Source organism: Penicillium manginii (genome assembly GCF_028828005.1).
Source record: "Penicillium manginii strain IBT 31320 chromosome Unknown utg000001l:1.0-3466041.0:1.0-3467806.0, whole genome shotgun sequence".
Lineage (NCBI taxonomy): Eukaryota > Fungi > Ascomycota > Eurotiomycetes > Eurotiales > Aspergillaceae > Penicillium > Penicillium manginii.
The window spans coordinates 38887-65010 of NW_026643102.1; the positions used below are offsets into that span (position 1 = coordinate 38887).

The following is a 26124-nucleotide window of genomic DNA, read 5'->3' on the forward strand; positions in this document are numbered from 1 at the left end:
TTTAGAAATTAAATATAAATCTAAATAATCTAAATTAAAATAATTCTAATCTAAATATTAATCTAAGTATAAATTCCCCTTATTTTAGTAGCTAGTCTTATCTATTTTCTCTCTAAAATAGTAGTAATCTAAATTATATATCTATAGGAGAAACTAATCTATCTAATCTAATTATTAAAATCTCTTTAAATACTTACTTTAATTATAGTAAGTTAAATTACTAAGTATATAAATATTATCTACTACTAAGAAACCTAGGAACTAGGATCTAGAATATGAATATTATACTATAAAACCCTATAACAAAATACGCCAAAGCTCCGGCTATAACAACCGATAGATGACACCTAAGTGGCACCCGTGCCGACAGCTAAGCAGCACCCATGCCGATGGCCGAGCAGCACCTATACCGATGGCCGAGCGGCACCTATGAATATTACAAATATTACCGTTGCCTAGGCTATACAAGCCTTAGAGAGCGGATGTAACTATGCCAGTGCCCCGAGTGCAACTATGCCGGTGCCCCGGGGGTTACTGTGCCAGTGCTCTGGGGGTTACCGTGCCAGTGCCCCGGGTGTAACTATGCCAGTGCCCCGGGTGTAACTATGCCGGTGCCCCAGGGGTTACTGTGCCAGTGGCCCGGGTGTAACTATGCCGGTGCCCCGGGTGTAACTATGCCGGTGCCCCGGGGGTTACTGTGCCAGTGCTCCGGGTGTAACTATGCTAGTGCCCCGGATGTAACTATGCCGGTGCTACTGCTACCATACTTAGCAATATTGCCTAAGCCAGCTAAATATATATATAACCTTCTCCCCCCATACACAACACAGAACAAGACAATCAAGACAATCAAGACAATCAAGACAAGCAAGACAATCAATACAATATCAGCAAACATTGCAAACACCAATCTTCTTTATCAAACAAGCTAAACACCTTCTTCTTCTTCATCCAACCTTCCCTAAGCCTATTGAGACATACAAAGTCTCAGAGGTTATGAGCCCGGATTGCTTTATATCTGGCTTATACTACCACCACTTCTTTATCTTCTTTCATCTGATCTTTTAGGGTTTAGAAACCCTAAACCCTAAAACCCTAAACCCTAGGGTTATATCAAAAATATCAAAAACATCAAAAATATCGAAAATATCGAAAAATGTCAAATCTTCCAAAAATTGAGGTGCCTAAGCTCTTAGGTATTGAAAACTATACTACATGGTCAATTAGGGCTTATGCCTTATTGATTAAGGAAGATCTAGGGTTTGATACCCTAGACCCTGATGGGACAATATCAGATGAAACCAATATCACCCCTGCTAAGAACAGGAAGGCACTAGCTATTATTAAGCTACTATGTGATGATAATCCTCTATTATATATAAAGGATGAAACTAGTGCTATTCAGGCATGGAATACCCTAAAGGAGTTATTCAACCCTAAAGGTTTTACCACTGAATTCCTGGTGTTAAAAGAATTCTTTAATACCACTTTGGGTGATTTTGATACTATGGAGCAATACCTTAATAAGGTAAAATTGCTTATCAATGACCTTAAATCTAAGGATATTATACTACCTAATCAGGTAGTTATTGCCTGGATTTTAAATAGTTTGGATGAAGACTATTCAGGCTTCATACAAAATATTACACAATCTCTACGCAATGATCCTAAGGCATATACTATTGATTCATTGATTAAATCACTTATTGATGAATCACGTGGCAAAGATGATAATGCTATTTATAGTATTAATAACTCTTTCTACAAACAAAACAACAAAAACAACAAAATAAGCAAAAATAACAAACAAAACAAACAAAACAAAAAACCATGGAAGAAACAACCTTTGAGTGGAAAATTTTGCAAAAATTGTCATAAAACCAATCATAATGTCGATGATTGCTACTTCTTATATCCTAAGAAGCGTCCTGATTGGTGGAAATCAAATGATACAGACGATACAGACGATACAAACAATACAAACAATATAAATCAAACAAACAAAAAACAGCAAAAACAACAAGATATTGCTATTGTTAATGCTATTCTCTCTGATTCAGATGACCTTGACACTATACCTATTCAGGATATTGATATGGAAATCGATAATCTCCTATTGGACCTGGACAATGATGTGAGTGTCAATAATACCCCAAAAAAATGATAAAAATAATAAAAAGCTTACAAATAATAAAGGTTATCTAGGCAAATTGCCCTATCAGATTGGACCTATTTGTAACTTTGTTATTGATACTGCTGCTACTATCTCAGTTATTACAAATTTAAACTATTTTTGTTATAAAAGAGAAGTAAATGAAACAGTAAACTGGGGAAAAGCACTCAAAATACCAATAAAATATAAAGGAACAGTTATAATTCAAACAAATCTGAATTATATATATATTATGCATAATGTGCTATATATGCCTGAATTAGGTATTAATATACTAAGCACTAATAGGCTAAAAGGCCTATCTATTTTCAAGGAAAATAGTGTATATATATATAATAATAAAAAACCAACAATAAAAGGTTATAAAGATATACTATATAAAACTAATACTAATATACTATATCCTAGAAAGATATCTGATAATAAATATCAAAATAAGCTTCTATATCTAGAAGATAAAGATATAGAGATAAATAATTGGCATAAAAGACTTGGTCATATTGGACCTAAGGCCCTAAATCATATATTAAAAGATATTATTAATATAAATATATCTGACAAAAACCTATATAATATAATAAAAGAATGTGAGATCTGCCTAAAGTCTAAGGCAAAAAGATATATAAATAAAAAGTCAAATAACAATATTCTCTATGAAAAAGGAGAAAGAATTCATAGTGATATAGGTGGCCCAATAACACCAAAGACATATAATAATTATATATATTATATAACCTTTTTAGATAAGCAGACACGCTATCTATTTGTTATATTATTAAAGAATAAAAGCCAAGCAATAATAGCCTTTAAAAAGGTAAAGGCTTTAATAAATAATCAAATTGGTATTAATATAAAACAATTATTCACCGATAATGGTAGAGAATATGTTAATAAACCAATGAGAAATATAACCAATAAATATGGTATTACCCATAATACTAGTCCTGCCTATACAAAAGAGCCTAATGGCTTAATAGAACGTATAAATCTTACTTTATTAAATAAAGTAAGGACAATGCTATCTAATAGTAATTGTCCTAAATACCTATGGGGTGAGGCTTTAATAGCAGCTACCTATTTATATAATAGGACACCACATAGTGCTCTAGGGTTTAAAACACCCTATGAATTATATAATAAAAGAAAACCCCCTAATAATATCTATAACCAATTAAAGATATGGGGTTCTACTGCCTATTATACTATTAATAAGCAGATTATAAAGCTAGAACCTAGGCAAGAAAAAGCTATACTAGTAGGCTATACTGATTATGGCCACTATAAACTATATCTACCTAATAAAAGGACTACTATAATAACAAGAGATATAACAATCCTTGAAAATAAATACTATAATTTTAATAGTATCAAAGAAGATACTATAGATATATATCCTGATAATAATTCGGATGAAAGGGTTACCCAGAAAACCCTAAACCCTAAAATACATGGGATGAATACAAGAGCAAAAGAATATGCCAAAATTTCAGAAAATCCTTCTCATAAGATTGAAGTCCAAATACCAGTGAAAAATACTATATATAATAATAATAATAAAAATAATAATAATAATATACTATATACACTATCTGATACAGCAGTAGAAGCTATATATAGACCTCTATATAGTAGTGTATTAAACTTTGTTTTAACTACAACTACTACTAAGGAGCCTAATACACTAAAGCAGGCCCTAGAAGGCCCTGATAGCCTATACTGGCAAAAAGCCTGTATAGCAGAAAATAATGCATTAGTCAGCCAAAAGACATGGGATATTGTTGATATCCCTAATAATACTATACCTATTAATGGCCGGTGGATTTTCAAGATGAAACCCACTATAAACAGAACAGCCAATAATACTAGTCATATTACTAATAGTGATAATACTATTCGCTATAAGGCTAGATGGGTTATACAAGGTTTTAACCAAAAACTAGGAATAGACTTCCTAGAAACCTTTTCAACAACATGCAGAACAGAGTCATGGCATATGCTATTATTAATAGCTGTTAATAAAGGCCTATGTATATGGCAATATGATGTAAAAAATGCATTCTGTCATGCTGATATTGATGCTGAGATATATACTATATTACCAATAGGTCTATATAACCAAGATATATATCAAAATAAATGTGCAAAACTAAATAAAGCACTATATGGATTAAAACAATCTCCTAGACTATGGTATCAATACCTAAAATCAGTACTGGAAGTGCTAGATTTTGAGGTATTTCCATATGATGAAGGAATATATATAAATAAAAAAGATGGTTGCATACTAATATGTCATGTTGATGATATACTAGTATTACATAAAGACCTATCCTATATCAAAGCCCTAAAAGATAAAATAAATATATCTATTGAATTAGATGAAATAGGGCAAATTACTACCTTCCTAGGTAATGATATAACTATTGACTATAAAGCAAAAAAGCTATATATATCTCAAATAAAATATATAGATAAATTATTAACTAAATTTAATATATATAATAATAATACCTATAAAAATAAGGATATACCTGGTGAACCAGGCATAAAACTATCTAAAAATATTACTATAGCTAGTAACACAGATATAAAACAATACCAAAAGGAAATAGGCTCTTTATTATATTTAGCCTTAAAAACAAGGCCAGATATAGCCTTTTCTGTGTCAAATTGTGCTAGGTTTATGTCAAATCCTAGCCAAGAACACTTCAAAGCTATATACTATATATGGTGCTATATACTAAAATATAATAATCAAGGTCTAATATATAATTGCTCTGGTAATAACCTATATATAAAAGGTTATTGTGATAGTGATTGGGCAAATGATATTAATAATAGAAGGTCTACTACTGGCTATATATTTAGCCTAAGTAATGACCTAGGCCTGACAAATCCAATATCTTGGAATAGCCAGCTACAAAAGACAGTAGCCTTATCTAGCTGTGAAGCTGAATATATGGCACTAAAAGAAGCTACAAAAGAAGCTATATATCTAAATAATATGCTTAATTATATTAATAATCACCTAGAACTAGGTTATACTGATACAATACCTATAATATTAATAGATAATGAGGGAGCAAAAAAGCTTGCCGAAAACCCTGAATTTCATAAAAGATCAAAACATATTGATATCATATATCATTTTACTAGGAATGCTATACAAAAGAATCAAATGAAACTAGTACCAATACCATCAAAAGATAATATTGCTGATATATTCACTAAAAATGTGATAAAACCTATATTTATAAATCATATACCTAATATAATAACTAATATTCAGAGCTAATCTCTATATAAGAAGATATATATAAAGATTAAGGGGGAATATGAATATTATACTATAAAACCCTATAACAAAATACGCCAAAGCTCCGGCTATAACAACCGATAGATGACACCTAAGTGGCACCCGTGCCGACAGCTAAGCAGCACCCATGCCGATGGCCGAGCAGCACCTATACCGATGGCCGAGCGGCACCTATGAATATTACAAATATTACCGTTGCCTAGGCTATACAAGCCTTAGAGAGCGGATGTAACTATGCCAGTGCCCCGAGTGCAACTATGCCGGTGCCCCGGGGGTTACTGTGCCAGTGCTCTGGGGGTTACCGTGCCAGTGCCCCGGGTGTAACTATGCCAGTGCCCCGGGTGTAACTATGCCGGTGCCCCAGGGGTTACTGTGCCAGTGGCCCGGGTGTAACTATGCCGGTGCCCCGGGTGTAACTATGCCGGTGCCCCGGGGGTTACTGTGCCAGTGCTCCGGGTGTAACTATGCTAGTGCCCCGGATGTAACTATGCCGGTGCTACTGCTACCATACTTAGCAATATTGCCTAAGCCAGCTAAATATATATATAACCTTCTCCCCCCATACACAACACAGAACAAGACAATCAAGACAATCAAGACAATCAAGACAAGCAAGACAATCAATACAATATCAGCAAACATTGCAAACACCAATCTTCTTTATCAAACAAGCTAAACACCTTCTTCTTCTTCATCCAACCTTCCCTAAGCCTATTGAGACATACAAAGTCTCAGATAGAAAGTCTACTTAAGACTCTAGTATTATTATAATAATACTTAATTAAAAGACTTAGGAAAAGGATAAAAGTTAAACTAGTTTCTATAAATTCTAACTTTTAGTCTTAAGTAGAAATAGTTACCTACTTCTATATTCTAATCTATATTTAAAATAATATCAAAATATATATAAATATTAATACCTATATAGAGGTAGATTTTATTAGTTATAAATTTATTTAGAAATATTACTTTAATTAAACTAAGTATAGTACTTCTTTTTTAGAAGTAATAGACTAATAAGATACTCCTATCTATAGTATATAGACTATTCTAATTACTATATATAACTCTAGAGAGATAAGATAAGAGTTTTTATATTTCTATATTATAATTAATAGAAATCCTTATCTCTCTAGATCCCTAATATTATTATTAAATATAACTATCTAAGAGATATAAATTATATTAGTACTATAGTAGAGATAATAGTAGTTTAAATATAAAAGGAAGATAATAGAATAGTTAAAACCTTACTAGTTTATAAAAGTATATAGAAACTAAGTCTATATCTTTATAATTATTAAAGTACCTAAAGAAGTTTAGCTTTCCCTAGAAGATAAAGGGAAATTAGTTAAGAATTAAGAGTAAATCCTCTCTAAATTAATAGTATTTTAGGATATATTTAAAGTTGAAAATTCTAAGATTATACTACTATAAAAGGAGACTAATTATTTAATTAAACTTAAAGAAGATATATTACCTCTATATAGACTTCGGCAATGGGTCCAAATGGGTCCAACTTTTGGACCCATACCCAACCCATGATGGGTTATGGGTTTTTTCAAAATGGTGCACCCATCCCGATGGGTACCCATGGGTTTTTCATGGGTACCCATATGGGTACAAAAAACCCATATTGTGCATAAATTTGAGGCTTGGCATGGATAATTCAGCTGACTGATCATTGTAATTTTGATATTCATGACTTCATGGCTGTATAGTTACAGTCTCTTCTCAAAATACATTTTTTAAAATCAGCAGAAGAATCTTTGAATCAAATTATTTATTTTTTTCAGATCAAATTGTTAAATTTAGGTAGCAGTGGTTCTATTTTTGTAGTATGTAATGTTTTGGCTGTTTTGACGCTTAACCTTGGAAGAACATGGAGATATATATCTCTAGGAAGGTAATACATACTCCAATATAACAGGGATCAAAAATGCTTTTCACTTCAAGAACTACCAAAATCTAGAGCACTAATAAATACTCATAGAGAATAAAGTCTACTAGTATTTATTTATTCATTTTTACTATAGATACCCAGGTAATAGAGAGCTTTTAGAGACAAAGAGTCTATCTTATAGGTGGGATGGTTTTTCGCCCAAAAACTGCCCATGGTCAAAATCTTTTTTGACCCAAAAAGTGGGAAATGGGTTGGGAATGGGTATTAAATGGGTTTCTGATGGGTATTATGGGTTTCCGATGGGTTTTTGATGGGCTTTCGATATATCACATGGGCTTGATGGGTTGGTGATGGGTTTCAGTGGATCAGATCTGTGCCCATAGCCAATAAAATATCATTTCCCTATATTGCTTTTACTTATCCCCTTTTCCAGCTGGATTTAGAAGAATCTGTCTGTTCAGTCAATCTCTTTGCTAAAGGTATGTTCTCTCCTAATATGTCTCGCTTTCTCTACAGCTATTTTTCAGTTGGTGTCAATATGTCCCAAGGCCAAAGCCAGGAGTCTGACTTTCTGCCCTCTCTTTATGAGGGGGACACAGGTCAGTTAACTGATTTTACTCCTTCAAATCCTCTTATTACGCCGACAAACAGTATTCTTGGTTCTTGTCCAATTGAAGGTAGTGAGCCTGATTTTCTCCGACCGAGCAATCTTCCCCCCCCTGACTTATTTACTCGTGTTGGCCCCGATCGGAGAAAGGCATTTGTACTTTACAACAGCATGACTCACACAGATTGGGTTGATTGGTGGCTCCAGACAGACTTTGGACAGAAAAGCAATCTCAAATGGGATACAAATCGCAATTCAGATATCTGGAGTCACTTTGATCAGGTTGCCGCTTGTAAAGATGGGGCACCAAAGGTTATGTGTAAAAACTGTGCCCGGATCTTAGAGCATCCTGCATCAATTTTACCAAATGGCAGAAGTCTATATGGTACATCAACTCTGTTAAAGCATCTCAAAACAGCAGCTTGCCAAAAGGTCAAGGCCAACAGAAAAGAGGATATCTCTCAGTTCCTAATATCAGAAGTATGTTCTCTATTTACTATTATTTATCTTATATTAACTATTTTAGGGCCAAACAGCTACTCAGTCATTCTCACAAACTACATGGGAGACACAGCTATTGCAGTTTCTCACCTTAAATCGCCTACCATTCCATCTTATTGAACATCCAACCTTCCACACCCTTATCCGATCTGCACGCTTAGCACCTTCTCCTCCGATGATACCTTCTGCAACAACGATTCGGCGACGATTACGAGATATTATCCAAGATAAACAACGCTCTACTCTCAAAACCCTTCCTCCTGAGTCAAAAATATCGATTGCACTAGATTGTTGGACTTCTCCCTATAACCAGGCTTTTATGGCAATCACTGGTTATTTTGTTAATGCCAACTGGGTATATCAAGAGGTTCTTCTTGGATTTAAGCCATTATATGGCTCACATACTGGTGCAAATCTAAGCGCAGTTCTCCTTGAGACCTTGACCCATCACAACATCCAAAATCGAGTCTTTGGAATTACAACAGACAATGCGACAAACAACAAAACTTTGGTGGATACAATTCAGCAAGCACTCTCTAGTGAGACCACTGTTATCCGAATCCCTTGTCTTGCCCATGTCATCCAGCTCTGTCTGAATCAGCTTCTTGATCGTCTTAAAGCTGTACCCCAAAATGATGCCGCTGAGACAAAATGGACCGATCGGCAATCGTCTGCAGCAAAGGCAAATGCAAAACAACAGAAACATGAGATTTCAGGCACATTGAACAAGGTCCGCTATCTTGCAATTTACATCCATGCCAGTCCTCAACGGCGAGAGACCTTTCTCCAGCTTCAGCCTAAAGAACCTAGGCTAGTGCCTATTCAAGATGTCCGAACTCGATGGAACTCAACCTTTTTGATGCTTCGACGTGCCAAACGACTACGCAGCTACTTTATATCATTCTGTGAGCAGTATGATTGTAAAGAGATGTTGCTTAATAATGAGGAGTGGCGTCAGATTGATTATCTTCTCTGTATTACAGAGCCTTTCTTTGACTACACTACTGAGCTGTCAAAGACAAAGGAGGTTACTACACATCTGGTTTTCAAGCTCTACAATGCACTCTTTGAGCATCTTGAGAAGTCAATAGGTCAGCTAAAGAAGAAGCGGATTCCATGGAAAAAGCAGATGCTCCAATCACTTGAAGCTGGCCGACAGAAGCTTGGTGGCTACTATTCGCAAACAGATGGTGTGAAAGGACATATCTTTGCGATTTGTACTATGGTTGCACCAGATAGCAAATTCCAGTTCTTTCAAACTGATGACTGGGAGCAACAGTGGCGTGTTGCATATCGCAAATCATTCCAGTCAGCACTGCTTCCATATCAGCAACGTCTTGCCAGAGATCAAGCCTCACCTACACCCCAGGCATCATCAAGACCTACATCAAAACTCAACAAGATGCTCAGTGGGAGCAAGACTATAGCAAAACCTGTTGGAGATGAGGCTGCTCAGTATCTTGATAGTGGTCAGTCTTGTTCTTTAACTCTTTCATAAAGAGTCTTTATCTTTAATATTCTATACTAATTTATTTCTAGACCCAGTCGAAGATGAACCACTTCATTTTTGGCGTGAGAACCAGTCTCGGTTTCCCGCAACTGCATTGCTTGCTCGAGATTTTCTTTCAATCCCTGCAACTGGTGCTGGTGTTGAGCGGCTTTTTAACACCGCGCGTGATGTCTGCCATTACCGACGCGGCCGTTTAAAGTCTGAGACTATTGAAGAAATCATGCTATTCCTGTGTGCATCAAGATTCGATCTCCAGGAGGCAGAGATGAAGCAGCTTGAGAAGTATTTTACGTTGGATGAGATTGAGATGTCAAAGGAACAGAATGATGAGAATCTCCAGGATGTTGAGATAGTTTCGATTAGTGATAATGAGGAGGAGGAGGAGGAGGAGGAGGAGGAGGAGGAGGATATTGTTGTAGCTTCTACTACTGAATTAATAGATCTTGGTGTTGAGGGTCAAGATCCTCAGCAGCCTCTATTACCAGAGAATGGGACTCAGCTACGGATGTCTACAAGGAAGCGTAAACACAGAGAGGACAATAATTTTGAGCAGTACTAGAATTTGAATAATAGAATTAATTTGAATCAATTATCATCATCATGTAGGTTCTTTTACATGTGACTAGAATACCTAAAATTACAGCTAAATTTGCATTAATTATGCAATCACGAGATTTTTCGTAGTTTGCCCTGTTTACAGCAATATGGGTACCCATATGGGTACCCATGATGGGTTATGGGTTTTGAGCTCCGACCCATAACCCATCATGGGTCGGAGATTTGGACCCAAAACCTAACCCATCGATGGGTTGGGTATGGGTACCCATGGGTACCCGTGGGTCGTGCCGAAGTCTAATCTTAGCTATACTAGAGGTTTATATCTGATTTGATACTGATTTATACCTGATTTATGTAATAGTCAGGATAAATAACTTAATACAGTGTTTCCTTTATTCTAAAAGTTTTCAAGAATTAGTCTCTGTTACTATTCATATATATTATTGGTTGATTCTCCTATTCTTCGATTACCCTCCGAAGTCTTGCCTAGTCACAGGTCTCTAGCCTGTCCCTTAGATTGCCATTATATATGTTACGGGATTCGAAGTATACAGCACCCCAGACGTTCGACGTCGATCCGCACTTGAATCCCCTTCGAGCTACCTGTATATCGAGGCCCACCCGAACCCTAATGTATTTAAGATCCCACAAGTATTTAGGATTCTTGATCTTGTTAAGAATTAGTCTGTATATCAACTATCTAATCTGATCTCTACTGTCCGATATCCTTACCTAGTTATAGGTCTCTAGCTTGATAACTTAGTAACTGTTACAATTCTGATTCTTCTTCATTGACTATCCAAGGATTGAAGATGGTGCCCTCTATGTATTGAAACCCCGTATTCTCCTGCAATAGCACTTATTCTGAATCTGCTATATCTCTGGCTATCCGATAGCCTGAGGTTGAATCGATCCCGGATCAACCTAGAACCCCTATCGAACCTATACCGGACTAGATACCTATCTATGAGACTGCTGAATACATTATTAATATATCACTATCCCCTCCCCTATATAGGATACAGATCTAAGGAATTGTAAGTGAACTAATAACTAGAAGTATTACAGAACTTGATTAAGAGAGTCTCAAGAAGAAGAAGTATAAAATTAAGTATCTTAAGGAGTTCCTAGCAGTTTATATATATCTTAAGGAACTTATTGCTTAAGTCTCCAAAATTTGTACAGAAGACTTTTTAAATAGTCTATCTATAAATTGTGGACAAATCGAAGCTAAGAAGTATAAGAAAGTAGAGAGTTTTGAGATTGATAAGTTTAAGAGATTATTTAGTATTTAGGAGTAAGAAAATTAGCTCTCTTAACTTAGTTATATCTTCTGAGGTAACTCTAGGGTCTATAAGGATAAGGAGATAAAGATTCTTATAGGAATTAAGTATCTTAATTCTAATTGTAAAAATGATTAGACTATAGAAGAAAGATATCTTAAGGATAACAACGATAAATATTTTAGTAGCTAGGAGTACTTTAAAGAGTAGACTCTTACTCTAATATATAATAAAAATATCTTTACTAGAGAAGTTAGTAATAAGATAGAGTGCTGTCGCTAGTAAATTAATAAGGAGCTAAAGGCTTTTTACTATTATCTTATAGATCTAGAGTATTATCTACCCTAGGTATCCTAAGATAAATAAGTTTACTATTATATATTAAAGCTATAGTAGTGGTTAATTCTATATATTTAATAATATACTAAGAATATACCTACTACTTAAGTAGAATAGATAGAAGAAATATAAAGTATATAGGAATTTAATAAAGTAAAAGTATAAAAGTGTAATCTATTTAATAGTAATTTAAATTTAAGCTTGAAATACCTATAACCTAATAACTTATTTCTAAACTAATCTAATAGTAAAGAATAAAATTAAAGGAGTTCTAAGTACTTATACTTAAGAAGCTTTTATAGTCTAAGATTAAATCTAAATTAAAATAACTTTAATTTAAATCTAAATTAAAATAATTTTAATTCAAATCTGAACCTTCTTTGTTTCAGAAACAGACCTTGTCTGTTTCCCCCTATAGAATAAAGGTAATTCTAATTATACTTATATTACTAGGACTAGTCTATCTAGTTCCTTTAATAAAATATCTTCTAAATCTTATTTTAACTATAGTAAGCTAGATCACTAAGTAAGTAAATATTATTTACTACTAAAAGCTCTAGGAGTTAGAATCCAGAAAGTTTACTTAAGACTCTAGTATTATTGTAATAATATTTAATTAAAGGATTTAGGAAAAGGATAGGAGTTAAACTAGTTTCTATAGATTCTAACTCTTAGTCTTAAGTAGGAATAGTTACCTACTTCTATACTTCTATCTATATTTAAAATAATATTGAAATATATACGGATATCGATATCTGTATAGAGATAGACCTTATTAGTTATAAATTTGTTTAGAAATATTGCTTTAACTAAGCTAAGTATAGTACTTTTCTTTTAGAAGTAATAAGTTAATAAGATACTCCTACCTATAATATATAGACTATTTTAATTACTATATATAACTCTAGAGGGATAAAATAAGAGTTTTTGTATTTCTGTATTATAATTAATAGAGATCCTTATCTCTTTGGATCCCTAATACTATTATTAAATATAACTATCTAAGAGATATAAATTATATTAGTATTATAGTAGAGATAATAGTGGTTTGAATATAAAAGAGAGATAATAGAATAGTTAAAACCTTACTAGTTTATAAAAGTATATAGAAACTAAGCCTATATCTTTATTAGACCTGGCTACGACCCTCCGCATGGGTCCCTACCCCAGAACCTCGAACCTCCCCTCTTGAGGGGAGGTTCCAACCTTCCGACCCTCAACCTACCCTGAGGATCGTTGAGGTTCAGTATGCGGACCCTCGGCGACCCTCAACGACCCGCATTTGCATAAATTTTCGACGCCTTACCTCTTTCGGTTGCATAAAATTGATGATTCATCTATGTTTTTTATAGCTGTTCCGTCAATTTGTAGATATTTTACTGAATACTCCATCAATATAGCGAATTATAAATAAATATTCATGTAAAAGTAAACCGTAGACATGGTCACCCACAGATTACAAGTAATATTTGATGATATCGATATAGGGGGTGGTCAGTGGCGGTTGTCGACAAAAATGCATGTAAAGTTGTAAATATATATATTGCAGATAGTGTAACCTATGTGTATCTTCATTTGTAGAACCACTGTTTTTTAAGAAAGCTATAAAAACGTGGTTCAAATAACCTCATTTTTACATCATTTGAGCTGTTATATCTTCTTCTATTACTTTTTCTTCAAGAATTCAGGACAAATAATCTAAATATGTTGTAAATCCGGTTCAAAGATTGCAATTATTGGACTTGGTCGTTCTGATCAAGACTTTTTCTCAACTTGAGGGTCTCTTTTGAGGGTCGATGCGGGTAGTGAGGGTCCCCTTGAGGGTCGCTGCGGGTAAGCGAGGGTCTATTTGAGGGTCGCTGCGGGTAAGCGAGGGTCTATTTGAGGTTCATTGAGGTTCGTTTATTATGCTAGCCAATCAGATCTAGCTATGTGGAAACAAAAGATGATAGATCAATTCTAGCATATAGAACAGGGATGAACGGATGCCCCAAGAATCTTGCGTATCTTTTTCTACAAATTAAACAGTAAGTTCCTCACTCTCTTCTTCCTCAGTCATAGTACTATCTTCTAGTTACTAAATCTGTCATGTCGCAGCTCTCCGATGTCTACGCATCATCTAGCTTCGATGGGGTGCAATTAGACACGCTACAATACCTTGTTCCTAACGATTCCCTATCCCAACGCGAAAGCCAGAGTCAACTACTATCCGAAAGTCAGTTTGGATCAGTTCCAGACCTTCCAGACCTTCCAACCCATCGATCGCGCGTGGCACCTCAGGCCCCAGACACTCTTACACGAATCAAACCAGACCGTATCAACGAGTACGTTGTCTTTACAACTACAATGACCGCAGAATTTATTCAGTGGTGGCTTGAAACCGACTTTGGTAAGAAGAAGCGGATCAACTGGGATGTGAACCGTCGTGCAGAGTGCTGGAAAGGGTTTCAACAAGTTGCAAATACCAAAGATGGGAAGCCAGGCGTTATATGCAAACGGTGCCGTACAATTCTTGAGCACCCAACTACCAACCATACTGGAACCTCATTGATGCAGAAACATCTCGATGGGCTAAGGTGCCGACAGCGAATACCGAAGAAGGGTAATATCCAGCAACTACTTAGTGACGCGGTATATTTGAACCAGCCTATATTTAATATTAATACTAATACTATTTTCACTATTATTTAGGCTGAGAGAAGACCAGCGCCTACCTTTACCCAGCAAATATGGGAGCAGAAGATCCTAAACCTGATCACTGTATCGCATTTACCCTTCCTATTTGTCGAACATCAAGAATTCCACGACCTCCTTTCCTACACACGGCTAGCACCCACACTACCAAGTGTTCCATCAAGAAAGGTGATTCGTGAGCGCCTTCAGGATTTTGTTATAGAACATCAACAGGAGACACTACAACGGCTTCCATCTAGTGTAAGAATGTCGATTGCGCTTGACTGTTAGACTTCTCCATTCCAGCAAGCATTCATGGCTATCACAGGATACTTCCTAGACCAGGAATGGGAGTATCGCGAGGTTCTCCTTGGGTTTGAGCCAATATCTGGATCTCATACTGGAGTGAACCTCGGTAGGGTTGTTCTCCAGATCCTAGAGAAGCACCAGATCGCTGACCGTATACTGGCGGTGACAACTGATAATGCGTCTAATAATAAGACACTTATCGCAGCGGTAAATAATTCGACTAAGACGCTACAGCAAGAGACAGATTCTACAATTGTCCAAGTGCCCTACCTTACACATATTATTCAATTGAGTCTAACTGATTTACTTGGTAAAATTAAGGCCGCCCCGAAGAATAACAACACCGAGACGGAATGGTCTGAAGATCGTGTACATTCACTTCGTGCACGCCAGCAGAAACATAAGATCGCCGATACTCTAAATAAGGTAAGCTTAAAGCTTCTATTTACGAATCATAATCCAATAACGATAATAATCCTTATAGGTTCGCGGCCTTACAGTTTATATCAACGGAAGCCCTCAACGCAAAGAAGCCTTCTTAAATCTTCAATCTAATAATACTAGGATAAGGCTTCTCCCAATCCAGGATGTCCGTACACGATGGAATTCGACATTTCTGATACTTCGGCGGGCGAAAAGACTTCATAACATATTCAACAAGTACTACAAGGACTACACCCAAACCCATTTTACATTGAGTATTAAGGGGTGGCGGCAGATTGACTATCTACTTTATATTCTCCAGCCCTTTTTTACGCTTACTACACTAGTTTGTCGTACTAAAGACTCAAGTATCCACCTTATCTTTAGGATTTATAACAAGCTTTTTGATCATCTTGAAAGATCAATTCGTCAGCTTCGTCGAAAGAAAGTTCACTAGAAACAGCTGATGCTTTCCTCCCTTAAGGCTGCAAAGGAGAAACTAAAGAAATACTACGGCGAGACAGATAATATCGAAGGTAATCTTTATGCAATTGGGACGATCTTAGCGCCATCAAGTAAGATAGAGTTCTTTTCAACAGGTGATTGGGACCTAGATCCTGAGATAGGAAAGGACTATAGAAAAGAATACCGCAAGAGTCTTCAGTCTCTTTTCGAGAGATATAGCCAACGTATACCATCAGATATGATACAGCCTAATAGCCAGTTATTAATAACTGAATCGGAGCTAGAGAGGGCCCTTGACGGTGATTCTTCACCACGATCAATTGCTCCACAGTACGACGAGCTTACCAAATATCTCCAGAGTGGTAAGTAAATAAGCCTATGTAATGAATCATATAACTAACCTCACCTGATTAGATACTATTAAAGGATCTGTTCGGATCTTCTGGAAAGATCATCAGAGAGAGTTCCCTGTTCTTGCAAGCATTGCCCGTGATATCATGTCAATTCCAGCAACTGGTGCCGGAGTTGAGCGTCTGTTTAACTCTGCTCGGGATGTATGCCACTACCGCCGGGGGTCGTTGAATCCAGAGACTATTCGTGATATTATGTTGTACATGTGTACAACAAAATTTGATATTGAGGAGGAGCAGCGGCTAATTCTCCAAGAGTATCTCTTAGACCATGAGATAGCAGCTTCGGCAGAAGCACTTGATGTCCAGACACATACCTTCGAGGCTATCAGTGATGACGAGGAGGAGGATATTGAGTTGCGTCTTGATACACCGGCTGCTGTATCAATTATGCAAACAACCCCAAACGTACCGCCACTCTCAGCGGTTGCCGCTGGAAAGCGGCCTGCGGTCACTTCTGGTGATGAGGAAGATTCTGATGCCGATGGATTTGTGAACCCGGAGGAGAACCTATTATTATCCTTCCCTAATACGCAGCATCGTGTATCAGGTAGGATACAGAAGAAGTCGAGACTACTGGATGGGTATATAGTTTGACTCTTGGCTTGTTAGAACTATGACTAGACACTATGCTATAGATGTAATGTAAACCATTCAAAAATTAAACCCCTATTCGAGGATGAACCTATGGATGCAATAAGGAGTGTATCCTCCTGTAAGGCTATACAATGATGAAGTTTTTAGTTTACAATTACAATGAAATACAGCTTGTTTCTACATAATTTATGCAATTGACGCCCAGTCACGTCTTTTACCTGTTTGTTATGTTTGACGACCCTCAGGGTCCCCGCGGGTAACCCTCATGAGGGTCGGCCTGGGTGCGACCCTCCCCGCGGGTCCAGGTCTCGGACCCTGACCCTCCGCATGGGGAGGTGAGGGTCAGGGTCGTGGAGGGTACCCGCGGGTTCTAGCCAGGTCTAATCTTTATAGTTATTAAAGTATCTAAGGAAGTTTAGTTTCTTCTAGAAGATAGGCTGCGGCAGTATCCATAAAATCCATGGATATCCATATCCATATCCATAATTTTTGGATATAGATACCATTCCATATCCATTATCCATGAGTTATGGATATGGATATTGAATCTATATCCATATGGATATGCATGGATATCCATGGATAATAAACAGGACAAACTGGCCAAGGTTTTAGTCCAGAATCGGAGTGCATAAATTGTGCATGTTTTCCCGTATTTGATAGTTTCTTGTTGTACTGGATTCTCCTTCGTTTAATCTCTGACTACTGGTTTATTTGAATAATAACTGAAAGAGTATTACCAGCTATAAATAAAGTATACAGAATAGATGAACCTATTTACAAGCTGTATTCTTCTCAACAAATCTGCAGATCTGCTTAGGCCTTTGCAATCTCAAACCCAGCTGGCATCTTTGGCTGTTTCCGAATCCGTCCTGACCGCACTTGTATATTCTCTTCATCTGGCCGTTGTGGTAAATCATCATCTTCTTCTAGACTTACTGAACGTGGTCTTTTGCCCCCTTAATGTTGGTCTTCCTCTTGTTGATCATGATCCTCACTGGAACCATTCTCTAGGATATCCTCTGAAATACACTCTTGATCCTCCTCCTCATTATTACTGATCGGCTCAAGATCCTCAAGAGAAGGAACTGGTTTGTAAGCCTGATCAAGCATTGCAGCTTCTCCAACATCAAGATACTCTTTCACAATATCTAACGCACTTTGTTCAAGCTCAAAGTTAGATAAGAACTGATGCAGCATTAGCTTTTTGATTGTATCTGGCTAAAGACGACCTCAGCGATAGTGACAGATATCTCGCGCGCTATTAAAGAGCCGTTCAACACCAGCACCACTCACAGGGATTGAGAGAATATCTCGTGCTATTCTTGCAAGAACAGGATACTCATGCTCATTCTGCTTCCAGAAGAGGCGTGGGCTACCTTTCACTAGACCCTTTACTAGATACCGGGCAATCTCATCATCTTCTGGCTTCTCAATCTCCTGTAAGAGATAATTCTGAGAGTCACATAGCATCTCAAGATCCTCCTCGTAGCTGATAGGCTCTTGGGATGTGATTTGGGTATCTGGGGCCAGATCTTGACTTATCTGGTCTTTATATCGTATGAATTCTCGTTCAAGAACATCCCTGTAACGCTTGACATAGTCAATCTCACCTCACCAGTCAGCAGATTGAAAATATCGGAGCTTCTTTGATAGGCAAAGAATCGTAGCAAGGGCATATATATCGCCATATACTTCATTGTCAGTGGCAGCATAGTATTTTGCAAGTTTTCTCTTTACTGCACCAAGAGCCTGAAGCATATATTTCTTCCAAATCACACCTTTATTCTTCAGCTTAGTCTCAGCCTCATCCAGATGGTTGAAGAGCTTGTTATAGATACTAAAGATATTATAGACTGTAATATCCTTTGTTTTTGAAAGAATATTTGTAAAGGTAAAGAACGGCTTTATAAGTAGAAGAAGATACTCAACCTGACGCCATTCCTCTTAGTCAAGTTTGAAATACAGATATTAATGCATTCTACAATAGAGATCAAATACTAGCTATAGCTTCTTTGCACGGTTGAGCATTAAGAATATTGAATTCCAACGTGTGCGGACATCTTGAATTGGGTAAAGACGAGGTTCTTGTTTTTGAAGCTCAAGAAATGCCTCTCGGCGCTACAAACTGGCATTGACAAAGACAGCAAATTCTCAAATCTTGGGGTTACATTATTAGTAAAAACTAAAATAATATAATTTAGAGATAGATCAATCATACCTTCCTGAGAGTATCTGCAATCTGTCGACCTCCACGCTTTGATTGTAGTAAATGGGTTCGCTCATCCGACCATTCTGACTCAGCCTGAGAATTTAAAGGAGCTACTTTCAATTTCCCAAGGAGATCATTCAGACTGAGCTGAATCACATATGAGATACAGGGTACTCGGAAGATAGCTGTATCTTGCTGTATCTTTGATCGAATAGTATCTTGGACACTAGTCATCAATATGGCATTGTTTGTTGCATTGTCAGTTGTGACTGACAAAACACGATCAGTAATGTCATGCTCTTCTAGTAGCTTTAAAACAGTCTTGCTTAGATTCTCGCCATCATATGAGCCTGGAGCATGCTCAAACCCAAGGAGAACCTCACAATAATTCCAATCTACATCCAAGAAGTAGCCTATAATAGCCATAAATAGCTGACGGAATGGAGACGTCCAGCAATCAAGTACAATTGATATTTAGCATCCTGGTGGCAGCTTGCTAAGTATCCTCTTTTGACTATCTTGAACAGTTATATTTAATGCGCGTCGTAGGGTCCGTAGAGATAGAATAGAGATTTTGCTTAGTGATTGCTGAACAAGATCAACCAGGTTTTTAAACTGAGGATACTCCACAATACAGAAAGGTAGCCGAGCAGCTGAGATAAACTCTAGTAAATAGTTTACTAGCAGTTCTTGTGAGAATACTGAGACTGTTGGTTTATATAGCTAGCAAAGAGAGAGTATAGAATTAGTTTGTATAATATAATAGAAGTAGAATATAAGGAGCATACCATATCTTATAGTAACTGATCAATTCGTCGTTTTAAAATAGGCTTCTGTTGACAGGCATTTTTGAGATAAGCTATCATTGGAGAGGTTCCAGCGCGTTAAGATGTTCCAAAACACTGACGCTGTAGATAAACCAAAGTAGATAAACATTGCTTACACAATACCTTTGGTTCCCCAGTCCTCTCATATACAACCTGTTCAAAACTGTTCCAGATTTCCGATCGTTTTAGGCTATTCCATTTAAAAGAGGAATTCTAATCCTTCCAGACCTTCCCTATACTTGGTGCTTAACTTTATCCCATATTCAGTTGTTAACCACCAGTGAACAAAGCTTTATCGGGATTCATCCATATCAGGAGTACTTAAGTAAAGCACCCAGACACATTAGAGAGGCAGGCCAACGCGAGAGAGCGATATTAGAGCAGAGGATATACACGCTTCTGAAGAATAAGTTGTCCTTGCTATCACAGCTGGCTGACTACTGAGAAAGTCGTGAATATCATCAGATACCAGAGGATCAGTATTAAGAAATGAATCTGATTCTGGATAAAGAGATCCTTATAACTGAGAGATATAGGACTGCAACATATTGTATTAATCTAAGAATGCTCAATATGAGAAAAGAGGGAGCTCACCTAGAAAGTGTTTGAGCTGAAAATCTCAGGGGTAGGAGCAAACTGGTGCTTTTGACATGTTTGGCGACGTGACTCGTGAATTTCTGAATTATCATTGGCTAGAGGGTATAATAATGTGGGTAAAGTATAGATATCCACATTATCCATACATTATCCATAATTATCCATAGAGGATTCCAAAAAATTACTAAGTCCGTAATTTGAGAACTTTGAATGTAAATCTCATTAGTCTATTTGCATAAGATTCTATCATTTAAAGGACATATAAAATAGGACTGTATGGTATTATTATATATTTAAACTTTGAAGCCTTTTTACAATAGTTTTAAGGTACTTCAACTTCAATCATTTCCCCAAATTTTGATGGGTTGCCTCGAAACACTAATATATATTTTCATAGTTACATGGTCTGTAACATCCACTTTCAACAACTCTCATAATGAGATATCCACATCATTAACAAGCCTTGCGTACTAAGTTACTTGAAGATAACTTATATAATTTAAAATATAAATACAGATACAATTCATAAAATTTCGTTTACAAAAAGATCAATTACAATATAGAGAATAGTTAGAACAAAACATCCGTATATTTAGTTTGAAAACAGGCTGAATCAGCTGCATAAGGGCGATGTGCTAGGCTAAACTGGGAAAATTAGCGAGGTTTATGCTGGTGTGGATAATATATGGATATCCATATCCATACGTGGATATCCATGGATATTTACTTATGGATTTGGATATTAATCCCATGTCCATATCCATAATTTATGGATATGGATACCACTTTCATGTCCATGGATATGGATATGCCGCAGTCTAGTTTATATATTATATTATATACTTATAGCTTTCTTGTACTATAGGTAGGTCTTACTACTAAATATAACTATGGTCTTTTACCAAGGAGAAGTAATACTTAGCAAACTAATACTTTCTTATTATTTCTATAGAGTAGTAGATATAGTAATACTCTAGCTCTTTAATATACTAAAGTCTAATATAGTAAATATATAAACCCTTAGTCGGCTCCTTAACCTTATAGGGGAATTATAGTAGCTATAGATCTTGTATAATTCTATACTAGATAGTAATAGTTTTCTGGATCTACTAACTATATATAGTATTAATTTAGTGGTTACTATAGTAAAAGTAACTAAAAAACTTATTTAGATAGATAGTAAACTTATACTAGTAGTATATAATTACTTAATACTTAGGGAGCTAAAGGAATAGCTACTTAGTAGTTGGAATAGATATAATAAATTACTAAATGCTAAAGTATTAGATAGGTAACAAAAATCTAAGTGATTAATATTCCTAGAGATAGATATTATCTAATAGGCTTACGAAATAGAACTAAGTAATAGTAAGAAGTGATTAAAATTAGAATAGATTAAAGTATAAGGTTTCTAAATAGAATAGAGGATAGAGAGCTTATTTTCAACCCTAAAAACCTCCAAATATTCTAAAATCTATCTATTAACTACTTTTAATTACTTAGGGGGTTATAATATAATGTTAAGTAATATATAGAATATAAAATATACTTATCTAATAGTAATAAAATTAGAATAGACTTACTTAATAGAAATTTGAATAAACTTACACTAGGTTATATTAATTAGAGTAGAGTCTGGTACTAGTAAACTAAATAGACTAAAGTATAGGAGAATCAAATAGACTAGTATCTCTAAATTTAGAACAGACTTATATCTCTTTATTAAATAGAATAATCTCTATAAAAAATAAATAGACTTATACATAGGTTAAAGTCTCTATATAAAGCCTCTAACCCCTCTTACTACCCTATAAATTAAGTCTATAAAAGGAATATCTAGATTATCTAAAATTGTTTTCCTATATCAATAAGGAACTTCCTATTCTATTATAATACTGTTTAAACTAACTAGTAGGTTTTTTCATATTTTATAGGCAGTTATGGTCTACAGATATCAGAAATATATATTTCCGCCAGACGTACTATGATAGTCGGCCCGTCTCGCAGTCGCCCCCATCAAAAACCCTCTATTTTGAAAACCACACTACAACCCCAATTCAATTACCAAGTCCTCTTGGTTTAAAATTTCTTGTACATAATTACTTGCTCTCGAAAATATCAAACTCACAAGTCCGTAGTTTATCGAGAAGGTTAAGAGGAATAGAGTATAAAAAGAAATTGGAATGGACTAAAACCGGAAAAGTGGGGCCATACAAAATAAATGGGGTGGACCTGATCCCACCACCCCCCATGTGATAGGGTCGAACGGCAGGAGGGTGACAATCTCTAGCAGCACTAGAACGTGTACGTAAAGCCTTCCAGGCCTTCCAGGATCTTCTGACCGGTTCTGGCTTTGTTGTTCGCGTATCGGAACCACAGAGACAGACCAGCCACGCATATCAGAATGATAATGTTGCAGGCAATTGAGGCATAGATGCCCGGCAAATATTTTGGGCTATCCTGGCTTCTGAAGACGAGCGCGCCGGCAATGCCGCCAACACCACCGAAGCCAACCAAGGTAGCACTGCAAAACGCGCGCTTCCAGTGGCCGCGGATGTTATTGGCCTGGTAAGTCAGGACTGGAGGCGTGTTTCCACTGGCGCCTGCGACGATGATGAATACGCCGAAATAGCGGACAGGGTTGGAGTGGTCAAATCCCATCAAAACGAGCCCAATCAAGGAGAGGACAGCATTGAATGCAATAATGGGACCGCGGATGCGGTAGCGGTCGCCAATCCAGGCTTGGATGTACATGACGATGCCGGTGAAGATCCACGGCGGCACAATGAGACACTGCGATGCGGCGACGGAGAAGTCTGCAAGTAAAAGCATGTTAGGTGAGGCTGTAGAACGCGTACAACTATATCTGGAGCGAAAGTGGGATTACATACCCATGCCGACAAGAATAATGGGCAGAAAATAGTTGATGGAGTAGCCTACGGTGGTGACACAGAAAAATATGATGGCGTACACCCAGACCTTGATGTCGAGCGCGGGTTGGAGGAACTTGCCGAGGGAGAAGGGCTCGGTGATGGCGTCCCCTCGATCCCGGTTGACGCGACGGATGATGAAGTCGCGCTCCTCCACGGTGAGGAATCTCCATGCCTTGTGAGCCTCCTCGGGGAACCCGACAAGGAGAGCAAATGAGATGACAGCACCGACGCAGGAAATAAGACCCTCGATGATGAATATCCATCGCCAGCCGGCCAGATTCGACGTCTTGTTCATCTTGGACAGGCCAAAAGCAAGGATACCGCCTAGGGCACCAGCCACGCAGGCCAGGCCATAAAAGGCAGTGTATCGCTTCTGCATCTCGAATCGGGTGTACCAGGTGCTGAGGAGGTACACGGCTCCGGGAAACAAGCCAGCTTCAAACACACTGATACGATGGAAAGGTAACGGATTAGCATACCATCTGTGGTGGGCGGGAAGAGTTTTCTCAGGGGGAATAGCTAGAGATGCTCTTCCAGACGAAGGAGCGAAGTTCAAGCGTACCCGATCAAGACGCGCAGGCCAGCGAGGCTCTCCCACGTGTTGGCGAAGCCGGTGCCAATCATGACGATACCCCACAGCAGGGTGATGGTGCTGAGGAAGATCCGCGGGCCGAGTTTCCTGGTGAGCACACTACCGAGCGGCTGGAAGACGGTGTAGGCGGCGAAGAAGGTGCTGATGATGAGGGAGTAGCGCGTGCTGACTTGCAGTTGTAGGTCCTTGTTGAGGCCGGCAATGGCGGCGCTGGATATGTTGACGCGGTCCACGAGCGAGATAACATAGATGATTGCCAGTACTCCGATGAGTCGTAAGTCTCTGCATTTTAGTTTTCATCTGTAAATAAATGGTTCCTTTGGGGGGGGAGGGGGCGTGGTTCAAAACACTGGTCCTCGGCTGATGCTTGCTGCTTGAACAGGAAACGAGGGAAGCTAAGTTGAAAGGGGGACGGGGCGTAGTGAAGCTTACATTCGACGAATGATTCGCTTTTGCCTAGCCGGTGAGAAAATCTCGTCGTCGTTGGTGTCCGAGCAAGGACTCGGGGCCAGGCTGTCGACATTTTCCTTTGCCATAGAGCCCTCGGCCTTGCAGTGCAGGTTCTGCGACGGCATGGATAACTTTGGAGCGGCCACTTTTATTAAGAACGCAGAAAACAGAGTCACCAACGACTTTTTCTCCCTGCTTTTTTATGTAGGTACGGTTATTTTCTGTTTGCTCAATGGTGAAACGCTAGAGAGGCAGTGAAACGTGCTTCCACATCGGCTGAAGAAACAAAAGAGCCGAAAGAAGCTTCTCTTTGATCGAGGAAAGACTGACTGAACGGGCTCGAGAATCTGTTGCACTCTAGCAATACGGTAAACCCGTTAGTCCCTGGGATAAACAGCTGGCGAGCAAGTGGTATATGAGCCAAATTATTACGAAGACGATCGACGAGGCTTTGTCTAAGCCATGCCCGCGAGTGGCACCCTTCCTTCATACCTTCTGGCCCCTCCCCGGCCCATGGAGACGGCCGTTTTCTGGCTCGGTCAGCCCCCTGTGAGAAGAGAAGAACATGTTACGGGCTAGTCCCGCCTAATGCTCACTATAAGGGCATATTCGAATACAAAACATAACATGATGAAAGGAAAGAGAAAGAAAACAACAAGTTCTTCACGCGCATACAATCTTACATGATCATAGGGAATCAGGAGCTTCTGACGGGCTTCTCTCTAGGAATCTAGGTTTGCCGGGTTTGCCGGATCAGCTCATTACAGATATTACTGGTCAGGGTTTGTTTTGGGTTCTAAGAATATTACGGGCTTCCTCGTGGCAGGGTGGTGTTGTGTCGTTCCTGAGGTGGAAACTCGATTCGGCGTTCGATTTCCACCGCGAGTGGGCTCCGGGCAGCTTTCAGAAAAGATTGGAGGGCTTATTGCAGCTACACATGAAACCACTTGTTTGACTACAAGGCTTCAATTATTTATGATTAAACGTTGAAAAATCCTGTTCCCAATGTTCGGCAGCGTACTACGCACCATCGGACTCCGGAACTGGATTATCATTATGCCGAGCGCCGCACCACTGAGTTTTGTATATAGCCTCAACTTCACCCCCGAAGCCCCCTTCGTTCTTGGGGGTAAGTCATCAATATCAGGAATTCATACCATGTTGATCAGGCTCACCAGGCTGCTTCGTGTTATGCCTTACTAGGTGATTGTGCTTCGTGTTATCAATCCCCTAGTTAAACTAACATGTACAGTCATCGGAAGTGAAGTGCTGTGTTGCGATAGTCGTAAATCCATGAACCGAAACTCTGCTTTGGGGTTCATAAAGGGCCTGCAACCCTGATATTCAACGTAACAGCCAAGCAGGCACCTCATACGCTAGGTGGCAGAGGTAAGCAAATAATATGACAAAAAAACAAAAACAAAACAAAGGCAACTCAGAAACTGA

At 37.8% G+C, this 26124-nt stretch overlaps 6 protein-coding genes across 6 annotated transcripts; 4 read left to right on the forward strand and 2 right to left on the reverse strand.

Moving 5' to 3' along the window:
* Positions 1-1156: 1156 nt before the first annotated feature.
* N7533_000008 (uncharacterized protein) lies at positions 1157-2164 on the forward strand (the record flags this gene model as incomplete). Its single annotated transcript, XM_057096658.1, has 1 exon — positions 1157-2164. The coding sequence occupies one exon, from the start codon at positions 1157-1159 to the stop codon at positions 2162-2164; it is 1008 nt and encodes a 335-aa protein (XP_056965151.1).
* A 6006-nt stretch (positions 2165-8170) lies between these two features.
* Positions 8171-10569, forward strand: N7533_000009 (uncharacterized protein; the record flags this gene model as incomplete). Its single annotated transcript, XM_057096659.1, has 3 exons — positions 8171-8479; positions 8526-9969; positions 10040-10569. 3 exons carry the CDS (start codon positions 8171-8173, stop codon positions 10567-10569), a joined length of 2283 nt encoding a protein of 760 aa, XP_056965152.1.
* A 3709-nt stretch (positions 10570-14278) lies between these two features.
* N7533_000010 (uncharacterized protein) lies at positions 14279-15052 on the forward strand (the record flags this gene model as incomplete). Its single annotated transcript, XM_057096660.1, has 2 exons — positions 14279-14821; positions 14882-15052. Coding segments are annotated over 2 exons (714 nt in total), but the record flags the coding sequence as incomplete, so codon positions are not given.
* Positions 15053-16298: 1246 nt separating this feature from the next.
* On the forward strand, positions 16299-17067 carry N7533_000011 (uncharacterized protein; the record flags this gene model as incomplete). The annotated part of the gene is made up of 2 exons (XM_057096661.1): positions 16299-16422; positions 16895-17067. The coding sequence occupies 2 exons, from the start codon at positions 16299-16301 to the stop codon at positions 17065-17067; spliced, it is 297 nt and encodes a 98-aa protein (XP_056965154.1).
* Positions 17068-18027: 960 nt separating this feature from the next.
* N7533_000012 (uncharacterized protein) lies at positions 18028-18767 on the reverse strand (the record flags this gene model as incomplete). The annotated part of the gene is made up of 3 exons (XM_057096662.1): positions 18028-18255; positions 18364-18612; positions 18681-18767. 3 exons carry the CDS (start codon positions 18765-18767, stop codon positions 18028-18030), a joined length of 564 nt encoding a protein of 187 aa, XP_056965155.1.
* Positions 18768-22998: 4231 nt separating this feature from the next.
* Positions 22999-24803, reverse strand: N7533_000013 (phthalate transporter; the record flags this gene model as incomplete). Its single annotated transcript, XM_057096663.1, has 4 exons — positions 22999-23519; positions 23595-24082; positions 24199-24510; positions 24661-24803. 4 exons carry the CDS (start codon positions 24801-24803, stop codon positions 22999-23001), a joined length of 1464 nt encoding a protein of 487 aa, XP_056965156.1.
* Positions 24804-26124: the final 1321 nt, after the last annotated feature.